The 26500-nt window shown below is 37.6% G+C and overlaps 1 protein-coding gene and 1 long non-coding RNA gene across 5 annotated transcripts; one reads left to right on the top strand and one right to left on the bottom strand.

The window, feature by feature from the left end:
• On the top strand, positions 1-26500 carry LOC101166380 (L-rhamnose-binding lectin SML-like). Of its 4 annotated transcripts, XM_020704470.1 has the most exons (10): positions 6451-6515; positions 23171-23263; positions 23513-23545; positions 23629-23688; positions 23874-24009; positions 24137-24246; positions 24337-24381; positions 24462-24594; positions 25415-25518; positions 25751-26500. In XM_020704470.1, the coding sequence occupies exons 2-10, from the start codon at positions 23233-23235 to the stop codon at positions 25771-25773; spliced, it is 675 nt and encodes a 224-aa protein (XP_020560129.1). In that variant the 5' UTR covers positions 6451-6515; positions 23171-23232; the 3' UTR covers positions 25774-26500. The 4 variants fall into 4 exon arrangements, with proteins under 4 accessions (XP_023812178.1, XP_023812179.1, XP_020560132.1 ...); XM_023956410.1 differs by lacking the exons at positions 23513-23545; positions 23629-23688; positions 23874-24009; ... (3 more) ...; positions 25415-25518; positions 25751-26500 and adding exons at positions 1-94; positions 337-369; positions 459-521; ... (2 more) ...; positions 5684-5728; positions 5816-5948 and having other exon boundaries at positions 6412-6515; positions 23171-23262; XM_023956411.1 differs by lacking the exons at positions 23171-23263; positions 23513-23545; positions 23629-23688; ... (4 more) ...; positions 25415-25518; positions 25751-26500 and adding exons at positions 5-94; positions 337-369; positions 459-521; ... (3 more) ...; positions 5816-5948; positions 7869-8702 and having other exon boundaries at positions 6412-6515.
• LOC111947647 lies at positions 15360-18217 on the bottom strand. The gene is made up of 2 exons (XR_002873510.1): positions 17574-18217; positions 15360-17359 (listed from the first exon to the last, which is right to left on the bottom strand). It is a non-coding gene; the product is annotated as an uncharacterized LOC111947647 (long non-coding RNA).

Below are 26500 nucleotides of genomic sequence, written 5' to 3'. Positions count from 1 at the left end.
ACAGCAGTATAAATACAGAAACACTCCTGGCATCAGCATCATCGGTCTGGATCTTCAGAAGCCATGCTGCTCTTCAGACTCAGCACAACAATGTGTAAGTCTAGGAATGAGTTTTGAGTGGAACTCCTATATTGTTTGTCTTCAGAGCTCAGTCTTAAGTTCAGTTTTAGTTGAATTTGATGTTTAAATGCACAAAGACTAATATTTTAGGTCAAATCTGAAATATTGTACATTTTACAATGTTCAATTATTTCTTTACAAAAGGATAAACTAAATTGCAACAAGAAGTCATTTATGATTTTGTTTGATTGTTGAATTATTCTTGTCTTGCTTTAGTGCTTGCAGCAGTTTGCCTGTTCGTGGTATCAGGTAAATCTCATGGGACAAAGGTTGAATGAAACTTTATGAAACGCAAACAAACTTTTAAACTTTTAAACTTAAAATCCTTTTCATTTCAGGGGTTTCCACAGACACAGTCACAACCTGTGTTGACAGCAACATTCCCCATCGTCTAGAATGTGGTAAGACGGACATGCTCCTGAAACTTTATACACAATAGGACATTAACTGGAGAAAGCTGCATGTAGATCTCAAATAATGTTTTTTACTCACGTCCAATTTTGAAAAGTGTATTTACAGTGGGGAGCCGGTTTAGCTCGTGCTGGTTTGCGGTGCCTTCCATTCGTGAAACCCAGGTTCAACTCCTGGCTGCTCCCTGTTCCCCTCTCTACTTATATGCCGGTCCCAAGCCCTGTTGCTTTGAGAGGGTTGCGTCAGGAAGGGCATCCGGGGTAAAACATTGCCAAGTTTACCATGCGACTTGTTCGCTGTGGCGACCCCGGATGGGAAAAGCCGAAAGAGAAACAAACATTTACAGTGGGGTAAAAAGTATTTAATCAAGTTCTCCCATTTCAAAATATAAGAGGCCTGGACTTTTCATCAAAGGTATTTAATGGTAGAAAATAAGTATTTGGTCAAAAACAAAAGTTCAACTCAATACTTTGTTGTATACATTTAACTCTTCACAAGATTTTTACAAACCTTTGCTGGTATTTTGGCCCATTCCTCCATGCAAAACTCCTCTAGAGCAATTATGTCACTGGGCAACACAGACTTTCAACTCTCTCTAAAGATTTATGGGATTGAGATCTGAAGACAGGCTATGCCACTTCAGCACTTTGAAATCCTTCTTATGAAGCCACTCCTTCGTTAACCGGGCATCGTTGTCAGGCTGCAAGACCCAGCCGCATTTCATCTTCAATGCCCTTGCTGATGGAAGGAGTTTTTCACTCAGTATCTGACCATACATTTCCTTTACATGGAGTAGGCGTCCTGGTCCTTTTGCTGAAAAACAGCCCCAAAGCATGATGTTTCCACTCCCATGCTTTACAGAAGGTAAGGTCTTTAGATGCATCTTAGCATTCTTTCTCATCCAAACATGACCAAAAGACTTCTTACCCAAAGGTACTATTTTGGTTTTATCTAACCATAGGAAGTCTCAATCCTCTTCTGGATCTTCCACTCTAGCAAACTTTAGACAGGCCTGCACACATACTAGCTTTAGCAGGGGGGCACGTCTTGTACTGCAGGATTTGAGTCCCTGACGGCATAGTGTGTTACTGATGGTAGCCTTTGTTACTTTGGTCCCAGCTCTCTACAGGTCATTCCCTAGGTCCCCCCATGTGGTTCTGGGGTTTTTGCTCACCATTATTGTGATCATTTTGACCCCATAGGGTGAAATCTTGCAGGGAATCCCAGATAGAGTAAGATTATCAGTGGCCTTGTTTGTCTTCCATTTCCTAATAATTGCTCCCTCTGTTGATTTCTTCACACCAAGCTGCTTTCCTTTTGCAAATTCAGTCTTCTCAGCCTGTTGCAGGTCAACAATTTTGGTTCTGGTGTCCTTAGACAGCTCTTTGGTCTTGGCCACAGTGGAGTTTGGAGTGTGACTGTTTGAGGTTGTGGTCTGGTGCATTTTATTTAGATAACAAGTTCAAACAGGTGCCTTAATACAGGTGACAAGTGGAGGACAAATGCTCCTCTTACAGATATAGTCAAAGATCTGTAAGAGACAGAAATATTGCTTGTTTGTAGATGACCATATACTATAGTATTTTCTACCATAATTTGCAAATAAATTGTGCCAATAAAAATCAGATAAATGTAATTTTTAGGATTTTTTTTATTTTTATTTTGATGAGGTATACCTAGAATAAAAAAACATGGGCTTCTCTCACCTATTTACATGGGAGAACTTGCTCAATTAGTGGCTGACTAAATTTTTTAATCTATTAATTTGTTTGAACTAAATTTGTAGTACACTGTACACATTGTAATATTTGAAATACATATTGGATTTACCAAATGGTAATTTACCAACAACAAAACACATTTCGTACCATATTATGTGCACAAATTATAAAAAGTAATTATGTCTAGCAAACTAATATTGTGGATACATAAATTCACAAATACATAATTTATGTAACATTACAGACACACTAACATTGTTGATGTACTTTATTCAAACTTTATGAAACAATAGAGGACACAATTATCTAATCCTTTGCAGATAACAAATTAGATGTACAAAAACAGCCTTAATTTAATTTTTTGTGGTTCTTCTGTGAAACAGAGAATGGAGTGATCAGGGTGCAGTCTGCCCTGTATGGACGTAAAAACAACAAAACCTGCAGTGAAGGCAGGCCTCCAAGGGAATTCAGCAACACAGGATGCTCTCAAAATGGAACTGGGGATTTTGTCAAAAACAGGTAGGAAGAAAGAGTTTGCTAATTGAGTCAGTGAAAAGACTCTGTCTCGAATGTGAGACGTACAAAGATTACTCAAGAAGAATCTCTGTTTCCATACGTTAGAAGACTGAAACCTTGATTTTCACACTCGTCCTACTTGTACAGACACTAAAATGGACGTAATGTTTTGTTTTGTATTATTAAATAAAAAATCAACTGAAAGGACTAAAGTAACTGCAGTTTGTTAATCAAGATTTTCAAATATGACAAATCTAGAATAAAAGACCGCAAAATTATTGCCACTACATATTTATTTTCAAAATAATATTTATCTCCATTGTGAAATGTTTACTAGAAAGTTAAAAGGACACAAAATAGCCACAAATTACTGCCACAATTTTATTTACCAACTCGGATCTGTCGTGTTCTTTTCTTTTTTACGTGCATTAAGGCCTGTTCACACCGGGACGAATTTCGCCGGCGATTTACGCCGACGTTTAACGCCTCGTGACTAAACAAAGGGCACCAATGAGAGTGTGCACACCGACGCGAAAAAACGCCACGCGACAAAGCGTCAAAAAAAAAAAACGCCTCGGGTTCGTTTTTTTTTTTCGACGCGTCGCGTCGAAATCTATTCGACCAATGAGAATGGCGCTTTTGCACACGTGTCTGGAGCTTCTGAAGTTACAGTAAAACACAACTTGGGGGCGCTCAAACACAAAACTGCTCAGCAAGGCAGTTTTGTGTTTGAGCGCCCCCAAGTTGTGTTTTACATACCAGCGAAGAAGATAGACGCCAAGTAGCGTCAACACTGCCGCAAAGAAATAATGACGGACATTCTTAAATATCCCCTTACCAAGTACCAGTTGGAGCTACTGGTGCTTGAAATATTCATGTTTTCTTTGTATTATTCTGACAAGCGCGTAAATACTTGCTATCTTCTTCTGAGTGAAAAGCGACTTTAAGAAGCGTAAAGTTGCGCAGCGCCACCTTGTGTACAGGAGTATTTCTGTTTACATTAAGCGCCATCTAATGTCAGGGGATGAAATTGCATGTTCGCTCGGCTCACCGTCAGCGAAAATCGCCTGGGTGTGAACACAAAAAACGTGGCGAAAAACGCTGGCGAATAACGCCTGGCGAATATTCGTCCCGGTGTGTACGGGCCCTTAAACACAATAGATCTGCATTACTAATTTCCCAACAACTTATCATTCGCACATTAAAAAACTAAAAGATATCATGTTCCCACAGATTAAAATTTTGTTCCCACAAGATAATATTCCGTTCCCTATAAATACTTTTTCGTTGTCTCGAAATAATTAAAGACAAGTCCTCCTGAATATTATTATTCGACCCTAAACCATAATATCAGCTGGCTGTCTGTCTACCGGCCAGCCAGCTGCCCGAATGCCGGCATTACAAGCAAAAGAGCTCCGCGGCGGAGCTATGTCCGGTGAATCGTATGGAGAAGCAGCCTAGGTATAATAAATCTTTTGATATTATTCTTATATTCATTGATGCAATAATAAATTGATCATTCTTGTTCTTTTTCCTTTTTTGAACAAATGCGGGTCACAGAGACACGGAAGTTACCGCTGAAAGCTGCTTTTGCGAACGAACGGAGAAAAAATATCCGTGTATGAATGACTTATGATGTGAATAATTATTCATTTTCCTCGACTCAGTTATTCCAGTTGCTCAAATTAATTATTTCGAGAGAATGAAATAGTATTGCAAGGGAACGGAATATTATCTTGGGGGAACAAGATATTAATCTGTGGGAACGAGATATAGTTTAGATTTTTAACGTCAGGACACTTGCTCCATATTTTACAGACCAAACACAAACATTTTACAGGTTTTGTTGGGTTACATTTGTATTTATGACAGTTTAGGGTGAATAGTCTGAACTCCACATAAATTGTATTTATTTATTCAATTAATTCTTACTTACTTATATTAGGGAAATGTACTTTAACTATAGTTAATACATATTTCAGAAATAGTACAATAGCTAAACATCAGTTTTTTTTAAATATTTGCTGTCAGCTGCGCGGTGGTGCAGCGGTTAGCACTCTTGCGTCAAAACATGAAGCCCATGGTTTAAGTCCCAGCTGAAACAGAACATCAATGCAGAACCTTCCTGTGTGGAGTTTGCATGTTCTCCCCGTGCATGCGTGGGTTTTTTCCGGGGACTGCGGTTTCTTCCCATCGTCCATAGAATAATTGGTCACTTTAAATTGCCCCTAGGGTGCAATTTCTAGTGTGCATGGGTGTGGGATAGACTGGCGACCTGTACATGGTGTTTCCAGCCTTCGTCCACAAGTGACTTGGATAAGCTCCAGCAGCCCTGAACGAGAAGAAACAGCTTTGAAAGAAAGAAATGTGCAGACATTGGGCACATTGAGCTATACGCAGACGTGACCACAAAACTCAAACATTTACAGTACATAAAAAAAATAACAAGCACTCCAAAAACTCCCTGATACTGCCCTCATAGGTCATTCTAAAATAGTCTAGTTTGTTAAATTACCTACCTTAAAACTTTTTCAAATTCTATTTTGTATGTCTTTCTGTGTGCTGCTACAATGCTGTAGCTTGCCGTAGTCTTTGACTCTTTGTGTTGATCAAAAAAAAGACAAAATGAAAGGAAGACAGAGAAATCTCTTTCCAACTGTTCCAACCGTTTTGTAATTACATTTTTATTGGGTTATTTTGTTTTGTTTTTTCTCAGGTGCAACGGAAAGAAGGTGTGTGAGATCAGCACAAACGATGTGATCTCTCCTGATCCCTGCTATGGAACTTACAAATATCTACAGACTAACTTCACCTGTGTGCCTGCAAGTATGTTTGCAAAATATAGAAATTAAGAGGCTCATGAACTTAAGTAAAGTTTACATAAAAAGATGATGACTTTCCTATTTTCTTAATAGTTCACCTCATTGCATGCTACCAGTCTTATGCAAATCTGAATTGCGGTAAGAAAACATCTACTTTGTAATCACAATGGATGTTTATTTGTATGTAGCTTCTTTTATATTAATCACATTATTTTTTTCTTTCAGATAAAGGACGGGTCATATCTGTCCTTGGTGCCTACTTTGGACGTGATAACAAGGCTGTCTGCTATGCCAGCCGACCTCCCTCCCAGGTTGAAAATGTCTACTGCTCCAACTCCACCCAGATAGTCGCCCAAAGGTGAGGGTAAGGTGGGGGTTTTGCATAAAAACCTCTACTTAACCTTATTCTTTTATTTTTGTCGTCACATAGAAAAACGTATTAAGGGTGTAAAGAATAAAAAAATAAACAGAAACACAACACAACAGTCTATTGAGCATTAACAATACAGAAGAATAATGATTTCAAATGTAAGAACAGTAAATACATATTAAAGACTAAAATAATATATTGTGGAAATCAAATTGTGAAATCAAATATGATCATAAATAAATAAAAATGAATAAACTGAACTCATTCAGCACCAAACCTCAGAAATTAATTTTTAATTATCGATTTTAAGGTAGTTTTTAAATCATGGTAAATGAATGGCAATATTTTTTCTCTAGTTTTTAAAGGCCAGACACCACACTCTGATAAAATGCTGTACAAAAGTGTAAAAAGGACCACATCTGTCTCACTTTTACCCCTTTTAAATCCACAGTTGTAATGGGAGAAACAGCTGCACCATCAAAGCAAGCGGCTCTGTGTTTGGAGATCCCTGTTTTGGAACATTTAAGTACCTGGAGTTGTCTTATGTTTGTAAATGTAAGTAACACCATAAACGTATCAATTCATTTGAACAAATCCTTAATTTTTTGTGATTCACAGAAGTTTTTGCTGCAACAAAAAAAGAAGTACTTCTTGTGGGGGTAAAAAGTATTTAGTAAGACAACAAATGTCTGGACTAATGAAGGTGGCATACGGGGTTGAGTAAGAGCCCCCGGTGTAGCACATTAGTGCGCCTCCTTAAAGCTTCATAGCAGACTGCTACCGATGACCAAATCAGACAACAAGATTTTCTGGATTGTTTTTTTTTCATTTGATCTCCTTCTAATATACCAGGGGTCGGGAACCTTTTTGGCCAAGAGAGCCATAAACGCCACATATTTTTAAATGTATTTTCGAAAGAGCCATACAATAATGTAGTGTCCCTTTCCCACATCGAGACAAGGAGACTTAACCTCTTTTAGGGTTCTTTATTCTGGTTTCTGTAGACCGCAACAAACGCCGTACAATTAATTCAGCAACTCCTGAATCTCTCCCGCCGAGACGAGAGCGCTTCTCCCAACTTTATATTCGCTCACTGCCGCGTCAGCCCTCCCATTTCCCTTATTCGGCCCATAGCTGAATCCCATTGGTCCAAACTCCCTAACAACAGGCTGAGCGACAGAACTGAGAGCCAATCAGATCTCTGCTTGATCGATGCGTTCAATGAACTCCAGAACTTTTAACGCGGCCCAATAGCCACCGAGTCCAACTCAGACCGCAACAGTATGTTTAAAACTAAATATACAAGTGAATGTGTGCATTTGATGTAATTTCAACATTTTTAAAGTACAATAAGTTTGTGGATTCTTTTTAATAACATTGTTATGCTGTTGCTAATAAATGATGAGCATTTCTCGTGGTGGTTTTGCTGATGGTCTAGTCTGGTTGATACGTGGTCAGAGACGGGAGCGCGCAGTTTTAGGCACGGCAATTCACAGGTTTCCGGCTGGTACAAACTCTGTGAAATAATAGATAATAGTAAACTGATAGTTTTCTCTCCAAGCACCGCTACTACTGCACGCCTCTGGCATCGCATCGCCCCCGAGCAGGACTGGTCTACTGAAAAAAAAAAAAAGTATAATTAAGGATTTGTGTGCGAGCCACATGTGACCATCAAAAGAGCCATATATGGCTCGCGAGCCATAGGTTCCCGACCCCTGTGATATACCAATGATACCAATTATAAGCCTCTCATCTTGGTATTGTGGGAGATCTTTCACAATTGGGGGCTGACATGTTTTTCCTACACCATAAAAATGATTTCTGTGACTTTTACTCTTCAAAAATTCCTTAGTACTTATATTATTGTCATGCAATGATAATGTTTTTTTTTTCTTTTTGTTTTCACAGAACCTTTAATTCGGTGATGTTGGTCCTATTCTATCTTATTTACAACCTTTGATTTAGTGGAACATTTCTTTCTTTTTACTAGACAAGTGAAATATCTAGTTATAAAACGAAGTATAAAACACCCCCACACACACACACACACACACACACACACACACACACACACACACACACACAAAGAAATATTTTTTCTTTTAAGAATACTGTCTTTTCTGTAAAATGTAAAAATTCTTTCACAACTGGACTTTACTTTATCAGCAACACCAACCAAAAGTGTAGTATATGTGATTGATTGTTGCATTTTTCATTACAAAATTAAATGCTTTTACTCTTAAAAACAATGTTCTTCAGTTCTATTATTTGGTGGTGGTGGTAGTGGTGCGGGGGCTTAAACACAGGATCCTAATTCACTAATTGTACAATTTAGTTTTTAAAAGCATCTCAAAAAGTCCTCAGCAGCTTTACTGCTAGTAAAAGAAAAGTCAACAAGAAAAATTGACAATTAAACCACTCAGGCCAGAGATTTGGGAGCCCGTGTAATGTCTTAACTTCTCCAGCTATCAGAGGGACGATAAACATGGCTAAAAACAAAACTAGAGGAACAACTAAACCCTCAGCTTAGCGTCCAGACCTACAGATTTTAGCCTTCCCTGACAAGTTCCCTGCAGAGAATCATGGGGAAGCACACATGGAGGGTGATGGTTCACCCAACATTTCCAGGGGTCAGCACACTCAACCAAATCAGGAATCTGAATCTTGTCTCCTCCCATAACTGCAGCCACTTACTAATAGGCTTTATTAAAAAGAAAAGTTGTGGTGTCCCACAAGGATCAATTCTGGGCCCGCTGCTATTCAATATTTACATAAATGATATATTCAATGTTTCAAAGCTTATGAAACTCATTATTTGCTGATGACACAAATATATTCTATTCTACAGACAATTAAAGGGAACTTATCAAGGTGGTGAACACAGAGTTAAACAAAATAAAACTATGGATGGATTACAACAAATTATCTTTGAACCCAGATAAAACAGTGATGTTTTTGGAAACTACAACGCAAATAAAGAGCTCTCAATTGAGATAAATTTCTTAATCGAACGTGTTACAGAAATAAAATTCTTAGGGGTTTTTATCGATGAAAAACTAAGTTGGAAGCCACACATCAGACACATATAAAAAACTAAAGTCTCAAAGTATTTCAATCGTAAATAAATCTAAACATATAATAGGATACAACAGATATTTATTGTACTGTTCTTTAATATTACCATATTTCACCTACTGTATAGAAATTTGGGGGAATAATTACAAGAGCTCACTACATCCTCTCTTTCTACTTCAAAAACGAGCCGTCAGGGTTGTACATAAAGCCGGATATCTTGATCATACAAACAATCTATTTTATCAATCAAGACTTTTAAAACTGTATGACCTTGTGGTTTTTTACACTGCGCAACTTTTATACAGAGCCAGTTGGAAATCGTTACCATTCAATATCCAAAAACAATTCTTAGAAAATGAAGGAGGCTACAGACTGAGGGGATGTAGTAACTTCAAGATCAAACTGATAAGAACCACAAAGAAAAGTTTGTGTGTCGGTGTGTGGCACTAAACTTTGAAACGGTTTAAGTAATGAGCTTAAGAAATGTTCAAATATTCAAGAAAATGTATAAAGAAACTCTTATTTCAGGATATGAAGATAAGAGGATTTAAGGATCAACAGGTGTTTGAATAATTCCAAATACATGTGTGAACTTGATAGTGATGAAATAATCAAAGCTCTTTTAATTGCAACCACTGAGTGTTGCATTGTAATGTGCAATAATGATTACTGAAATGTTTAATTACAATCGATAAGCTGTTGATTTTATTTACTTGATCTGCAATGTGTAGCAATAATTTCTGGTTTAATGTTATCATGTGTTCTAATGATAATCAATCATTATTACATATCGGTACCGTTACTGTTTACTGAAATCATGAATGAATGTTTTCTGAATATCATCAATCATTACTAGGCACTGGATTTTGTTACTTGAAGAGAATCTATCTGATCAGAACTGGATTTAAAACTCTGTAAAACTATCAAATGAATGAACTCCGTAGAGGTGGGATTATATAAGCTTGCTTATTCCCACTCCTTTTCAAGCAATAAATCAAACTCTACTTATACTTCAGTTAATGATCACTGTATTTTATTAAGCAAATGTAATTTAAGTGACCTTTTTGTTTTGTTTTCTGTCTTTTTAATCTATGCATTTCATCATTTCTGTAATGAGTTTGATAAATATGTGTAAATTCTTTATTGCTTTGACAATGCTTGAAATAAATCAATAAATCAAAAAAAAATCAAAATTATTTTAAAGCTAAAAGCTGAACATATGCTAATTATTTAAAAATGATTCTCACTAACCTCAAACTCCTACTGTCTGATATTGAACGGTTAAAAATAATTATTTTGCTACTTTTGAAACTGTGATCTTTAAAATTGAAAGAAATATTTAAAATGTGTAAACATTTAATTAAATCCAATGTCTTTCTTGATCAATTAGAGATTTAACTTTTTGGTCATTTCTTGTGGTTCACTATTTCAGAAACAATATTATTATTATTCTAATTAATAATATAAGCAATTTTGATTGCTTATATTTTTTCTATATATCGGTCTTGTTTTTTTTTTTCCAAATAAGACCAATACTTGAACACATCAGTTTACTGAGATGTTTAAGCACTGAGACGTACGAGGCTTAATGTGATTCAGATTCATTGGAATAATTGTTTTTCTTAAAGCACACATAAACGCAATGCCACTTATAAAGTTATCACATATTTTATACAAGTGGCTTTTGATTGTCAAAAAAACAGCATTTCATTAGAACCTTTAAGTAGAAACGGTAGTTGGATCTGCCAAAAAGAGAGAAAATACTTTTTTTTTTTTGTAGATGCAGATGTTGATAACATTGCCATAGATTATGAATGAATATTGATGTGTGCAGCTTAGAAAAATTGAGTTCAGGAAAACAAAAAAATAAAAACTAAATGTAGGGAGAAATTTTAGTATACTAATAAATTCAAGTTATTTGTTAAAATCAATTACCTTCGAGTACAAATTACAAATTACAAAGTACAAATTAGCCAGCTCCAGATACTTGTAAGTGCTATAACAGGGGTCTCCAAACACTGCATTGCTTGCTGAGATGCTGCAGCTCTCTAATTCATTACAGCTGTCGATGTAACGGGACAAAAGTCAGACAGATGTTGTCTAAATTTATTTTCTTCACATAGCTTTTTTTGCCTAACAAATCTGGCTTTAGATAGTCAAAAACAGCCACTCCTTAATGAACTAAAAAGAAAAGAATGAACATTTGGTGTCAGCAAAACTGCTCTTAATAAATCCCTTTAACTGGTCAGGTCTCTATGAAGTACATAAACAGGATCACAGGTAGACACCCAACCAGGTGAAGCTGCTTTTAGCAACTATTTTGATCACATGAAACCAGTTTCTTAACCCTTGTGCTATCCTAGGCACTTTAACATTGGGAGTTGGGTCACCTAGACCCACTAGACAGTGCGCTGAACCTTTTTTCTTCAACGATTTGTGATTTTCACTGGTGTCCATGGATTACATGAAATCTTTCTACCTTTATCCACCCTTGTCCTGTTAGGGATAACACGTCAATGTAAGGGTGGGGTCATCGGATAGCACAAGGGTTAATGAGCCCGAACTCTATTCATGCTTCAGTCCAAACTTAACTTTTCTCTTCTATCTGTGCTTTTGTACTGCACAGGGCCACTTACATGTTCTGGTTACTTTATGGCCGTGTCACACAGCCACTGCGTACTTTTTGCGCATATTACATAGAAAATTGGTCATACGTGAATACACGTGGAAAAGAGAGAAAAGTTGTAGTCTGGACGTGAAAACATCACACATGTATCACGAACGAACCACATTAAAAGCAAAATCAACATAAAAGCCAAAAGTCAATCATGATTGGTGCATCAGTTACATAATTTTAATTTGATATGTGCACTGTACACAAAACAATATACTTCAGTGGTACATACATGAAAAGTTTATTAGACTTACATGAACATGCATGGACTGGTCGGGGAAAGCCACAAATGTGAGATTTATGTAATAATTGTGTATAAACTACTTAAAATAGTGGTGAACCGTGTAATGCTCAACCAACAAAAAGACAGCTCAAAACCGGAGACCGATGAATGGAGGAAAAATCATTTGTGAATCCAGCACGTTTTGCGCAAGATTGAAGTTTCACACGAGGAAAATGTGCTAAATCTACGTATGGCTGTGTGACCTTTAATGTGGCCTTTAATGTTTTCTTGTGGCTATTTTTTATTTTACTGGTTTTTTTTAATTTTGTCAAAGCTTTTTGCCTCCTTCAAATATATTTAAGTAAAGGAAATGTGCTCTCCAAAACAGTCTACCTGAAGTTGTCTGAAATGCTACGACCATTTGTTACTTAATTTGTGGAAAAACATTCATCTTTTCTTTAGTCTAGTCTAAGTTTCATGACACAATTGTTGATATAAATCTGTTAAACAAGCAAATCAGTCTAAACATTTAAAAATAAGACAGCACACATATTCAGTTCTCACCTTTGAGCGACTAAGTTGGTTGGATTTGAGCAATGTATGTTTTCAACCACAGACGGCAGTTGACCTTCAGAGCAGATGGTCTGATCACGGCGTCCGTAGTTAGCACCATAGACATAAATAACGCACCCTGGACCTAAAACAGAAACACTTTTTTTTAATTAAAAAGTCATGTCAGAGCTCATATGGACACTGCAGAGACGGATATTTATTCTTACTGCAGATCAATTGGGCTTAGTTGTTTTTACATGTAATGAGGTGAACTGTCAAAAAATGTTAACCAATCTTTTATTAGATTACACTGAGAATGCTGTGCAGCTTAGTCTGATTTTTCAAACATGAGACTTACCTGCTTGCAAACAGGTAAAGGTAGTCTGTAAGTATTTGTAGGTTCCCTGGCAAGGATCAGTAATCAGAGTTCTTAGTTGTAATAAGAAATCTGATGTGTAAAGAGTGAAGAAGAAAGAAGAGAAAACAGTTTCTTGTAGAGCACTAGCACTGCTGATGACACACGTGTTCCCAACTTAACAAACTGAGGTCTGTCACTATTCTAAGTAGTCTTTGATCCAGGATAATGAGATGAAGAATAACAGCCATGGTGGTCATCTTTTTCTGAAGCAGATGGGGTTGAATTGTGTTAAAGAGTAACAGCCCCACAGCACACCTCCCTTTGTCAACATGGGAGATTGCCTAGTGGAGAAGGTATAACAGACGATCTTCACTCCCACCATCCTGCTATATAACTGGAGAGGGTCCATCAAACTTTGCACCAGTGACTGAACAAGCTGCTGGACCAGGTACTCCAAGGTTTGTCATTGGCATCACTTGCCTGACTCTTTTTTTGGAGCAGGGTGTTTTCCAGAGTGACAAATGTTGTAGACCTGTTGCTCCACGCTGATGGGTGGGGTTTGGGAGGGTTTAACCATGTTGGAAACAATGGCAGGGCTCCAGACTAACTTTTTTCACTAGGAGCACTGTGGCCCCCAACTGAAAATTCAGGGGTGCATACCGTAAATCAACATGCAAACCAAATCTACTAATTTCCACTGTATTACTGATAAATACTTTAATAATAGATGCAGAAATTACAATGTGCTGTTTCAAATTCAGTGTCACATTTTATTCTGCACTTTTGAAGATGCAACAAGGTAAACTGACAGAGGAAGGTAAACTGTAAAAGAACGGGTGATGTTCACTGGAGATCAGAACAATCGACATGGATACCTGAGATCAGAGAAAGGCTCCAAAAACTGATGGAAATTTATGTTGGTGACACCAAATAAGTGCAGCCAAGACGCACAATAAGCATGTTTGAGATCACCCAGGTGAACTCAACGCTGCGCAGATCACCTGGTGTGAGACGTATATTTTTGTTTTTGCTCCAACATCACCTGTCAATCATCACAAAAATATCAGGAGAAAGGGGCGGGAGCAAGGCACCAACCTACCGAACGCTGCTGGAAATTTAGCACTGCTCTGACTGAAAGCTAATATACACGCATTGTGGTCCATATATTTTTCGCAGTGACTTTTCGGAAATATCTAGGGTACTTGATTTTGCAATTGCAAGTTCGGATAACACAACAAAATGGTCAACGCACTATTTGTTATGAGTACTGAGTAGTGAATACGACTTCATACCACTTCTTCAGTTTCTCAAATCCCCATTCATGTGATAATCTGAAAAGTGAGCCCCAATTCACAATTTTCTTCTACAAGATCCACTGCATAAATTGTAAATGGTGCATACTTATATAGCGCTTTTCTACCTTCCTTGAAGGCCCAAAGGGCTTTACAGTCACAGTCCCATTCACCCAGTCACACACACATTCGCACACTAGTGGCGGCTACCCTGCCGAACACTGGTGCCAACCTTCCACCAGAAGCAAGGTGGGGTTCAGAGCCTTGCCCAAGGACACTTCGACACATGGGCAAGCGGGAATCGAACCTGTAATCTTCATAAACAATTGTCCGCTACCATGTAGTTTAAGTTCCTCTGATGACAGAGATGTAACATTAAAGCTTTTTGATCCCATGGAATGAAACACTTGTCTGCAAACATTTATAACCTGATCATTATGAAATATACTGTATTGTTGCTGCAAAAGGTCATCATTGTAAATGAGAAATTATTCTCAATTGACCTAGCTGGATAAATAAAGGTTCCATAACTCAGACATTACTAATAAATTTATGTTTTCATCTCCCAGTTTTCTTTGTTTTACTCAGTTTACTAAATACAATGTGTAGATGAATGCAAACCTCTCTATAAAAAGTTTTGTTTTTCTGCACATTAGTCAGATTGCTGGTGTATTGAGATTTTCAAGGAAGTTCAAAACCAATGCAATAAGACTGTCATGGTGCCTCTTGGCAGTCTTCTCCTCCCCCCTCCCTTCTCTGCTCTACCTTCCAGATTGGACCCAGCTGTTGGCACTCATCTCATCACCTGCCTGCTCTTTTTAAGAAGATCCATCTCCAGCATTTGTCTCCAGTTTGTTGCCCCTCTATGGTGCATTATCTGGTCTCTAGTTTTGCCTGTTGCTCTCGCTTCTCATGCTTTACGTTAACTGCAACTTTCCACCTCGTCTACTAGTGATGGGACGATGATACCTCAAGGAGTGTATTGACACACTAAACAAACTGTCGGCACTGTATTGATACTGTGTTGGTCACCCAATAGTGACCCCTGCAGTAGTTATAAAATCATTGCAGGTAAAGAAATTCCTTGTTCATGTAAATGCTAAAACATAGTTGTTATGTAAAATATAGCAAATTAGAGTAAAAATCAGAGTTACAATTTTTTAACTTATGTGCACATCTGTCAACTTAACTGTTAAATCATATGAAATAAAAGACAAAAAAGTGATTAGTTCATGAATTTTTATTGAGAAACAAAAGTTTTTGGAGTGTCTTTACTCCAAGGCGATTTCTCCTCTTACACACCAGCTCCCCAGCCTTGGAAAATACTCTTTCACATGGTACAGGCGAGGATGGTGAGCAGAGTTTTTAAGTGCAAGTTGATGAAGATGTGGGTATATTTCCTGGTTCCATTTCCAATATTGCAAAGAATCTTGGTTTCTAGGTGTGTTTGTTTCTGCCAGGTAGCGTTGGACTTCAATAATGAAGTCAGATGTTGCGTTCCTCGTATTCTGGGTCTCTGCAACCTCCATATCTAAAGTTTTCCAGGGATTGTGCCCTAAAAAAATAGTTAATCATTACTTTATTATCACATGATATATCACATCACAAAGTTCCAAAGAAATGTATTTTCATACCTGAACTGGGTTCTGACCCATGTGAAGAGCTAGGTTCTTCTTCTCTTGGGTCAGGCTCTTGGCTCCTCATTTCTTCTGCACATTCTGACTGCAGTCTCTTCGCCGCTTCACTTGCCTTTTGCTGACTAGCAAATCCATTCTTTTTAAATCTGGGATCTAACAGAGTTGCCAGAGTCATCACACTGAGAGATTCCATGCCGCAAATAGTGTCAGTTAGCCGCTTCCTCAGGTTTTCAGCCAGTTGCTGAGCAGCTGTTTTTGTCACTGTTGTGGCCTGACGTTGAAGCTCAATGTGGAGCATTCTCATCATGGAAATGACCGTCGACCCAGAGACCCTTTATTCCCTCAGACAGTTGTCTTGTAGCTTGGTCAAAAGGAGCAAGAACCCTGAGAATCTCTTCAAAGATGCAAGAAGGAACGCTACCGCAGGTCCTTCATCCCAGCTGCCATCAGGCTGTTCAACACCAGCCTAAGTAAATAGTTTTATAGTTTTTCATTTTTATTCCACTGTACCAAAACTGTATATACAGATGACTTCTATATTCCTGCACATCTCTTTCCCTGTTTATTTTTCAGAACACTCTTATTTTCGTATATATTCTTTCAAAATGTGTATTTGTCATTACTGTCTGTACATACTTGTGCCAAACTCCATGCTACTGTGACAAGGAAATTTCCCATTCGTGGGATTAATAAATAAATCTAATCTAATCTAATGATCTGACATTCTTCTGGAGTCAGTGGAGTGATGTCAGGTTTTAATGAGGCCAGTGACACCCAGACTGCCTCCTTCTGCTCAGTCATTCTTTCAAACATTTGGTAGGTACTGTTCCATCATTATGGCACCTCGTTTTTATTCATTTATGGCCCGGTGTTCCCAGCTGTTGCTGTATTTGAGTGAGCTTCTCTTTAGCAGTCTCGCTCGATCAAAAGTATGTCACAATGTGTCGTGTTTTGTTGCGTATTTCAGTTATTGTTGGGATTTGATTACATGATTTTCTCACAATTAAATTCAGAGAATGGACTATACAATTGGTATGCCGTATTTGCAGCATTCGAGCACATGCAGTCATGTTTGCTGCTGCATCAGTGACAAGACACCTGACCTTTTATGCTATTCCCCACTCCTCCATGAGGCTCCTTTTAACCGTGGCAATGTTTTCTGCAGTGTGTTTCTGAGGAAAATGCTGCACTGCCAAGAATGATGAATGGAGTTCATGACTTTCTTTGTCCACATAGTGGCCAGTAACAGCTAGATATGCCTCCATATTCATAGACGTCCACATATCAGCTGTTAAAGTAACAGCAACGGCACTCTGGAGGTCCTTTTTGGTTTTTTCTCCTTTTCCTCCTCATATCTCTGGCTGAAAATAACCATACAAATACTGTTACACCAATAAAATATAGTTATATAGTTAGTACAAACATATAATAAAAATTCTTAAACATACCTTCCTGCTTGGTAGAGCATACAGGGGTACAATAAGCTTAAGGAGCTCCCTGAATCCCTCATTTTCAACAAAGCTGAGTGGCTGACAGTCTTTGATGATCATATTGACCACTGCCTCATCCACTGCTTGCTTGTTAGGAACTGCAAGCCAAAAGGAACTATTTTGTCAAAAGCTTAATAAAAGGACTGTAATTTTTACAAACAATATCAAATAGACATTAGACGACATGGTGGTGTAGTGGTTAGCACTGTTGCCTCACAGCAAGAGGGTTGAAGGTTTGATACCAGGCCTGGAGCCTTTCTGTTTGCATGCATGTTTTTTTTAGTACAATTTTTAGTGAGAATTTCAACATACCTGGGGTACTCTCACGAGTATCTGCCAATTCTTCATTGCCATGCTGAGCTCTATAATGCCTCAGCATTGATGAAATGCTCTTATTGATATAAGATAGCTCTGTGAAGCAGAGCTGACACTTCACCTACAATAACATAAAACGTTAATTTATCTGAAAACAATTCAAACCTCTTACAAGAACATTGCATTCACTTGTTAAAAAAATAGACACCCTATCTCATGATTACGAGATCAGGATCTCATAATTACATGATCACATGAATAAAGCAACTGTAAGGCTCTTTAACCGACTATCATATGTATCAGAGGTCATCAACTTGATAAACTGATAAAGTGAGTGCAATGCGCCACCGTAAAAAATAGTATATAAAGGAGAAAAAGATTTACCTTGTTTAGTGTCACGAGATCAGAATTATTCCTCACCGGGGAACACCTCCTAGGACGATCCATGATTAAGCAAATCTCCATCCAAAAAAACCACGACAGTTTGTTTCCTGATAAACACACTTTGGCGCGGCACATCCAAACGATACAGTTCCTGTAACGGTCACGTGATTCTTTCTTAAAGCAATACACGCACCCATACGAGGTTTCCCTCTTGAGCTCTCGGCACAGTGCTGATGCACCAGTGTCACTCGTCCCAACACTATCGTCTACAGCAGGGGTGGGCAATTCCAGGCCTCGAGGGCCGGTGTGTCTGCATGATTTCCAGATAGTCTTGCCCTACTCATGGCTGATTACCTGGTTCAGGTGTGTCCAGCCAATAATCTTGCCCTACTCATGGCTGATTACCTGCTTCAGGTGTGTCCAGCCAATTAGAACATGCCAGAGCAGGGTATGCTGGAAAACATGCAGGAATGCGGCCCTCAGTGCCCACGTCTGGTCTACAGGATAAAGTACCACGAGTGTCAACCTGGGTCCGATCTCCTCACGAGCAGACTGATCCTTATCTGTTTTGGGTAAGAGTGTATGAAGGTAAAAATGCTCTAAAAAGAACGCATTTGTAGATTTGTTTTGAGAACTTATAATATAAAATGTGAATACTTGTGAATACTTATAATATAATATGTGATCTTCACATACGAAACTGTGAAGATCTTTCTAACTTTACCAAGTCCTCTAAGTGCTGCACTCTGATTGGATGACTCCGCCTTCTCCAACCCTCCCTCCCCCCCCAGTCCCATTATCGGACACAGATCAGTTTAGACACTAGTTGATCGCAAGGAATGTGTCAGAATTCAGAGTGTAGTTGTAGCGTACCTGTGATTTGCGCCAGCAGATTCGAGCACACGCAGAAGCACATTTGAGCAGTTGTAATCACAGATTTGAAGTTGTAACTCTAAAGGAACACATTCAGATGGAAATTTGTCAGTTCATAGCAGAAGATTTTTACACACAGATGCAAATAACATAAAATGAGTTACATGCACATGTGACAAAGTAGCATCACAGGTTGCAGGACTGCACCTGAACACCAGCCTAAATTGTCTGTTTTGTCTCTTTTTCTCCCAGCCCAGTAGCAGTTTAGTTACACCGAACACATGCACACACCCAGACAGACAAATTGCTCACATTTCATATTGGGTTTAACTCCAAGGGCCCACACTTGGTTTTAAACAGAATCTTACTCATCATGTAAATTTCCCTCCACAAACAGCCGAACCAGAGCATTGTACACATCAGCATACATATCCACAGGAAACAGGAAGTGACTTCACATGTCAGATTCTTTTTTGCTTTGTTCCCCTTTCTGTCTAATTGATTTTGTTTCAAACCTATTTATGTATTTCGATCGTTACTATGTTTTTTCCTGCTAAATATCTGTAATTTTGGAGTCGTGTTTAAGAATCCTACAGGAACTTGTTTTAAGGAAGTGTTTAGTTAATTGGCCTGTGGGAGGGGCTAAGCCTTCATAATGGGTGAACTTTTCCCAATTGAGAGAGAAGTCTTGGTTGGAGTGGTGGCAACAGGCTCTCCCAGAAACTTTATTCTTTCTTTGATTATTGTTTTGGGATCAATAAAATCCTATTTTGAAATGTGGAGTCTGCTGGCTTGGTCATCTTATTTTATAGTGATTTATCCCTTGTGCTATCTTAGATGACCCCACCCTTACATTGACTTGTTCTCCCTACCATAACAAAGGTGGATAAAGGTGGAAAGATTTCATGTAATCCATGGACACCAGTGAGGTTCACCAATCAATGAAGAAAAAAGGTTCAGAGCACTGTCTAGTGGGTCTAGATGACCCAACTCCCAATGGTAAAGCACATAGACATTTGTTTTGTTTTTTTCTTGATTCAATGTAAGGGAGGTTTCACTTAATTCATGATTGTCCAAACCTTTTGGAAAGAGGGCCAGATTTGTCTCAGGACAAATGTTCTTTCATCATGCAGTTTTAAATGAATTCCACTTCTGTAAAAGGTTGGCAGTGCTTTGCAATCAGCTATCTTGTAGCTCGCTTTTGTGGCGCTCTCATTTTTTTGTTTTCCTTACTGTAAAACAAAAACAACCCGTAAAACAGTTTCCAGTTACTTCAATTTTTTTGCACCGTTCCGTCCAGTTTGCCAAAGTTAGCATGTCTCCTCTGGTAATGATTCTTGATATTAAACTGCCAAAAAGCTACCAATATGATTTTCTCGGTAAGAAGGGTTTAATATTCCAAATACAGAGATAAAAAAAATAAAAACAAAGCATTTAAATTAAGGGTGAACCAAGGCCAAATTAATAAACAGAACTAATTCAAATGTCAAATGCTCTATTTGACCTCCACAAACAAAGAGAAAAAAGGACAGAGTCTGACATGTCTCCCTGAAGCTAAAAATATTAGTCATAAAGAACAAAAAGGCAGTTCAAATCCCCTCTGTGGCAGTGAAGATGCCATGTATTTAAAATCTCATCCTCCAATCCTAAAAAGCTGCCACTCTTTCTTACTCCGATCCTGAGCTGCCACAAGTCTTTGTTCCTCTGTTCTAGAGAACCTAAAACAAAACAAAAAGAACCCAAAAAACACAAAAAAGACCTCTCATTCCATTCACAACCCTCAATACACAAGAAACAAAGAAAAACCATACCGGTACACAAATGCGACAACGCTTTATGACTTATTCTCATGTCAATTAAAGTAGTGCTTAGATAAAGTATAAAAAAATATTACATCTGAGCCTGGGGGTGTCTGTGTCCCTGGGGTGCCTCTGAGCAATTTTATTATTTCTTTTCAAAATAAAATAAATCTATCAATTTCAGAAAATACAATTTGGATTGAAACACAGTTGGTTTATTTCACTTTAACATTAAAAACTACCAAGTGAATCACAGCAGACAACACATACGTGATGCAGCAAAAACCTATCAGTCAATCATTCCAGTCCGATGTGTGGAAACACATTGAATTCAGCAAAGACGTACAGAATGTTCTAATTATGTTACCTTTGAATCATTTTGATGAGGAAAAACAACAGTGGGTAGAACTTCATGAAACAAAATGTGAATGGATTTAACAGTAATTCTTGTTTACTTCTGTTTTTGCACACATATTTAATTTACACTTAATTATTTTGTAAGAAATCCATGGAATCTGGAAAACTTTACCTGCACTGTTAAGTAGCAAGTTTTTTTTCTCTGAGTCACATTGGTTGAAGTTTTGGATAAAGATGTCTATGATCGATTTTAGGTCAGTGAATCGGGTCGTTCAAAATGAACTAAAATTGACAATGAATTGTGTTGTAGTCCACAAATTATGATGTGAATCGAAGAGTGAAAAAAAATATTTTTCCCCCAATAAAGTGTAGAAATTCTGCCAGAGCTGGGCTTTACTTTGATCAACAAGGTCAACCAAGATTGTTGTATTATTGATTTTTGATTTATTTTGAAAAAATGAAGGTCTTCCTGAAACACATGGTTCTTTGGTAATAGGAATTGTCGTGTTGGTAAACAGAGAATCTGAACATCACTAAGTAAATGAAATAATAATAATAAAAATCAAAACAACTGCAATTTAACTGTTAATAGTTTAAAATTGTGGATGTTTAATATTCCTTTATTTAAACCTGTCATGATGAGATTTTGTTTTTCTCTCTACATTAGCATCAATTTTGATGTCCTGGAACTGCAGTTTCAAAATTGTATATTTTCTTACTTCTTACCATCACTTTCCTGGTTAGCAGGGAGGCAAATTGTGGTCTAAATGCATGTTGTACCCCTCAGGATGCAACAAATTTTGTGATGCTTCACATCACAAAACATAAATTTGCATCCTCTAATCCAGTGTTTTTCAACCAGTGTGCGCACACTTGCCATGGGAGATGGTCAAGTGTGCCGTGGGAAATTGCCCTCATTAACTGATCTAAAAACATTTCCCATCTCCAGGATTTCAGCTCTGTGTTCATCCAAACAGGCCCTGATAAAACACTGAGGAGTTAGGAATATAAAAGATCGTAAAATACTTTTTCTTTGTGTTTATTTTATTTTATTAAAGACATTTTGATAAGAATGACGTTACCACGATTCAGCTGCAGCTTCGGCTGTATTTTGGAAAAGTCCCGTCCTTTTAACTGTCTCCACCAATCATTCTTGGGGGGCTTGATCACATGTCATCAATCTGACCAATCAGAAGTGGTTAAAGTCTTCACTTCCTTGTTCTTAATTCTGCTGATAAAGTCGCTCAGTTCTAACAAAAATACCACCTAAAGCTCGTCTTTAGCGGTGTAGCTTTCCACAGAGTCCGGTATCAGACCGTGGAACAAGTGAACAAAACAATGAAGCTCTGAAAAGCGATATCCGGCTGTTTCATGCACTACATCTCCCATGATGCATTGGGTTGTGAGAGTGACAGCGCACAAGGAGATCTGTTGTTAAACGTCTGGAAACCAACGAACACACTTCAAACTGTTTTTAAATCTTCTAACTTAACTTTTATTGCATCTTTTAGAAAAAAACAGCTGCAGCTTCCAGCTTTTCTGACACAATTATCTCAAAAATGCACGTGAGATTGTGGAGGGGCTGTAGATCAATACAGACTATGAGTTTCTCCTTTTTTTTTTTTTTTGGATGCTGGTGTGCCACAGGATTTTTTTTTAAGGTTAAAGTTGCGTGGCTCAGAAAAGGTTGAAAAACACTGCTCTAATCAGAACCTCCTTTTGCTCCCTAAAACATTTTTTGTGACCTCTTTTTAAAAGCTGCAGTCCTGAAAAACCCTAAATCTGTCCCCGAATGTGTAACTCTACCTCACAAAGCAGTTCCACACACTTTGAATCGAACTGGCTTTTTTTCTTCTTTCTTTTGGTGTTTCATGCATAATGTAATTGTTAAATCTTCACCCACTGAATATCAACATAAACAAATCATTTTCTGTAATGTTGCATCTTTTCATTCTTTGTGGTGCACTAAACTGCTGAGACACACAGAAGATTAAAAAAAAGAACAGCTTTACTCATCCGATTTACAACCTGAGCAACTTTGGAAGAAGTGGACAGTACAAACCTTCCCAGAAGAACAGATGATCTCAGAAAAGATTTGTCAACAGAGCAGATTTCAATAAAAAAAAAACATGTCATCATAAAATGACATTTCTTTTTGTCTTCTCTGTCTTCATAACCCAGCTATATAATGAATAGAAGAGCTTCTCTGATTTCAGCATCATCCGTCAGGATCTTCAGAAACCATGCAGCACTTCAGACACAGCACCGCAATGTGTGAGTGGATCAAAGATTTATGACTATAACAAATGTATGGATTCATGTAGGCTCTTCACCTGCCACAGTTTCAGGTGAATTTAATCAGAAATGCTCTTAAGCTCATTTATTTTAGTAATAACATGTGACATGTTTGTAGTGTTTACAAAAATTAAGTTTTAGCAAATACTTTACATTTTTAAAAATACTATTTTTTTAGTTACTTTTGTTGGCTAAGAAAACTAAGAGAACCTGTTTCTATTTTCTCAGTGTTTGCAGCTCTCTGCTTGTTTATGGCATCAGGTAAATATCAGATGCTGGTTGAATGAAACTTTACATCCAACAAGCAAACTTCTTTTTCACTTTTACTATTTGTCAATTTTCAGCTGTTTCTGCAGAAACAGTAACAACCTGTGAGAACGACAGTGTCCAGGTCCTTCAATGTGGTGAGACTGATATGACTGGCAATAATTTATTTGATCTAATTTTAACTGTGATAGGTGAAATTAAACTTTCCTTAACAGATTTGCTTTGTGCTGCTCTTGTCGCTCTAATTTGCTAAAAGTAAGTAAAACATTTGCTGGAAACCTGATTCTGATGATTATCCTCTTGTTTCTCTTTTGTGAAACAGCAAACGGAGTGATCAACATACAGTCAGCCCTCTATGGGCGTGCAGACATGCAGACCTGCAATGAAAGCAGACCTGCATCGCAGCTCAATGACACAATGTGCTCTCTACGTGGGGTTGAAGATTTCATTAGAAGCAGGTACAACTTCTTGTAAAAATCTTTTATTTTCCAAGCCTCAGACTTGTTGGTAAACAGCAGGTAACTCGATTGTTGGTATAATATGGTACATGCTCCATGAACTTTCATGCTTTTACTATCCTCTCAGCTGTGACTTGAAGACCAGCTGTGAGATCAACATGAACGATATTCGCACTTCTGATCCCTGCCCGGGAACCTACAAATACTTACAGACTACCTTTACCTGTTTGCAAGCAGGTAAGTCTCATGTTTGAAAAAATCAGACTGAGCTGCACAGCATCCTGGGGGAAATCTAATAAAGGATTGGTTGTTAAATTTTTTTGACAGTTCACCTCATTACATGTGAAAACGACGAAGCCCAATTGATCTGCAGTAAGAATAAATAACCGTCTCTGCAAAGTCCATATGAGCTCCGTCATGACTTTTTATTCAAAAAAGTGTTTCTGTTTTAGGTCCAGGGTGCGTTATTTATGTCTATGGTGCTAACTACGGACGCCGTGATCAGACCATCTGCTCTGAAGGTCAACTGCCGTCTGTGGTTGAAAACAGACATTGCTCAAATCCAACCAACTTAGTCGCTCAAAGGTAAGAACTGGATAGGTGTGCTATGTTGATTTGAAATGTTAAGGACTGATTTGTTTGTCAAACAGGTTTAAACAGACAAATTTTTATTGAAACTCAGACTACAGCAAAAAAAAAAGATGAATAATAAACAGAAATTAAGTAATAAAGGGTTGTAGCATTTCAAATGAGTTCAGGTAGACTGATTTTGCAGAGCACCTTTTCTATACTTAAATACATTTGAAGGATGCAAAAGGCTTAAAACAAACCAGTAAAAAAAAGCCACAAGAAGACATTAATGGCCACATTAAAGGTCACACAGCCACTATGTACATTTTGCACACTTTCCTGTGTCATCTTTACTGATATATGCATGATGTACCTACTTCATGAGAGTTTCGTGGAGATGCGCAGATGTCCGCCGATGGGGTTTTAGTTGAATTCGGTTTTGAGTCGTTCAAAATTTTTGTTGGTTGAGCGTTGCACAGTTTATGAGCATTCTATGTAGTTTATACATAATTATTAAGTAAATCTCACATTTGTGGTTTTCCACGACCAGTCTACGCATGTTCATGTATGTCTAACGAACCTTTCATGCATGTACCACTGATGTATAATGTTTTTATCGCGTGTATGGTGAAATATCACATTAAGATTATGTGACTGATGCACCAGTCACTACTGAATTTTGGTATTTATATCGATTTTGCGTGGTTTATTCATACTTTTTCCGTGATTTTAACATTGTTCATCCCTGATACATCTGTGATATTTTCACGTACAGACTACAACAATAAAGAGAAAAGTTAACATCTGTCTGACTTTTGTGCCTTTACATCCACAGCTGTAATGAATTGGAGAGCTGCACCATCCCAGCAACCAATGCAATTTTTGGAGACCCATGTTATGGTACTTACAAGTATCTGGAGCTGGCTTATATTTGTACTTGTAAGTAACTGATTTTACCAAAACAACTCAAATTTATTAGTATACTAAAATTTGTCCCTACATCTAGTTTTTCATTTTGTTTTCCCAACCTCTTTTTTTCTAAGCTGCACATATCAAATGTCATTCACTTCATTCAAAATTTCATTCAGTTTTACCCCTCGTTATCTATGGCAATGTTATTGACATGTATCTGCAAAAAAACTAAAAAGTCTTTTCTCACTTTTTTTGGCAGATCCATCTACCGCTGCTTCTTAAAGATTCTAATGAAATGCTGCCATTTTGACAATCAAAAGCCACTCATAAAAGATTTGATCAAAACTGTAGGAAAGTGGCATTGCTTTATGTGTGCTTTAAGAAAAATAACTATTTCAATGAATCTGAATCACATTAAGCCTCGTACATCTCAGTAAACTGATGTGTTCAAGTATTGGTCTTATTTGGAAAAAACAAGACCGATATATAAAAAGAATATAAAGCAATCAATAATTTCCTTTTAAATCCTTTTAAAAAACATTTGTTTCACTTTTTTTAAATAATGAACAACTATAAATTGCAAAAACGTTAAATCTCTAATTGATCAAGAAATACAATAGATTTATTTAAATGTTCACATATTTAACATTTCTTTCAGTTTTAAGGATTACAGATTTTTTTTAATCTGCTAATATCAGACAATGTGAGTTTGAAGATAATGAGAATCATTTTAAATCATTAGCATTTGTTCAGCTTTTACCTTCAAGGGTGAAAGGATTGTTTGTGCCACTCTGCCTTCCTTATTGAGTGTTGTAGTTGGATCTGATCTTCTGTCTCCTGCCCCTTTGTCTGACTCTATTTGCCTGCCGCCTGCCCCGACTCTCACCTGGATCCTGACCACCCCGTCTCTCCTCTACTGATTTCATGCCTGTTATTGACCTCTGCCCTACCTGAACCTAATTTAACTTTGTGGACTTTTAACTGAGCTAATAAACCTGCTGCATTTTGA

This window comes from Oryzias latipes, chromosome 7 (assembly GCF_002234675.1).
Source record: "Oryzias latipes chromosome 7, ASM223467v1".
In the NCBI taxonomy this organism is placed as follows: Eukaryota; Metazoa; Chordata; class Actinopteri; order Beloniformes; family Adrianichthyidae; genus Oryzias; species Oryzias latipes.
This window is presented reverse-complemented; position numbering and strand designations above follow the sequence as displayed.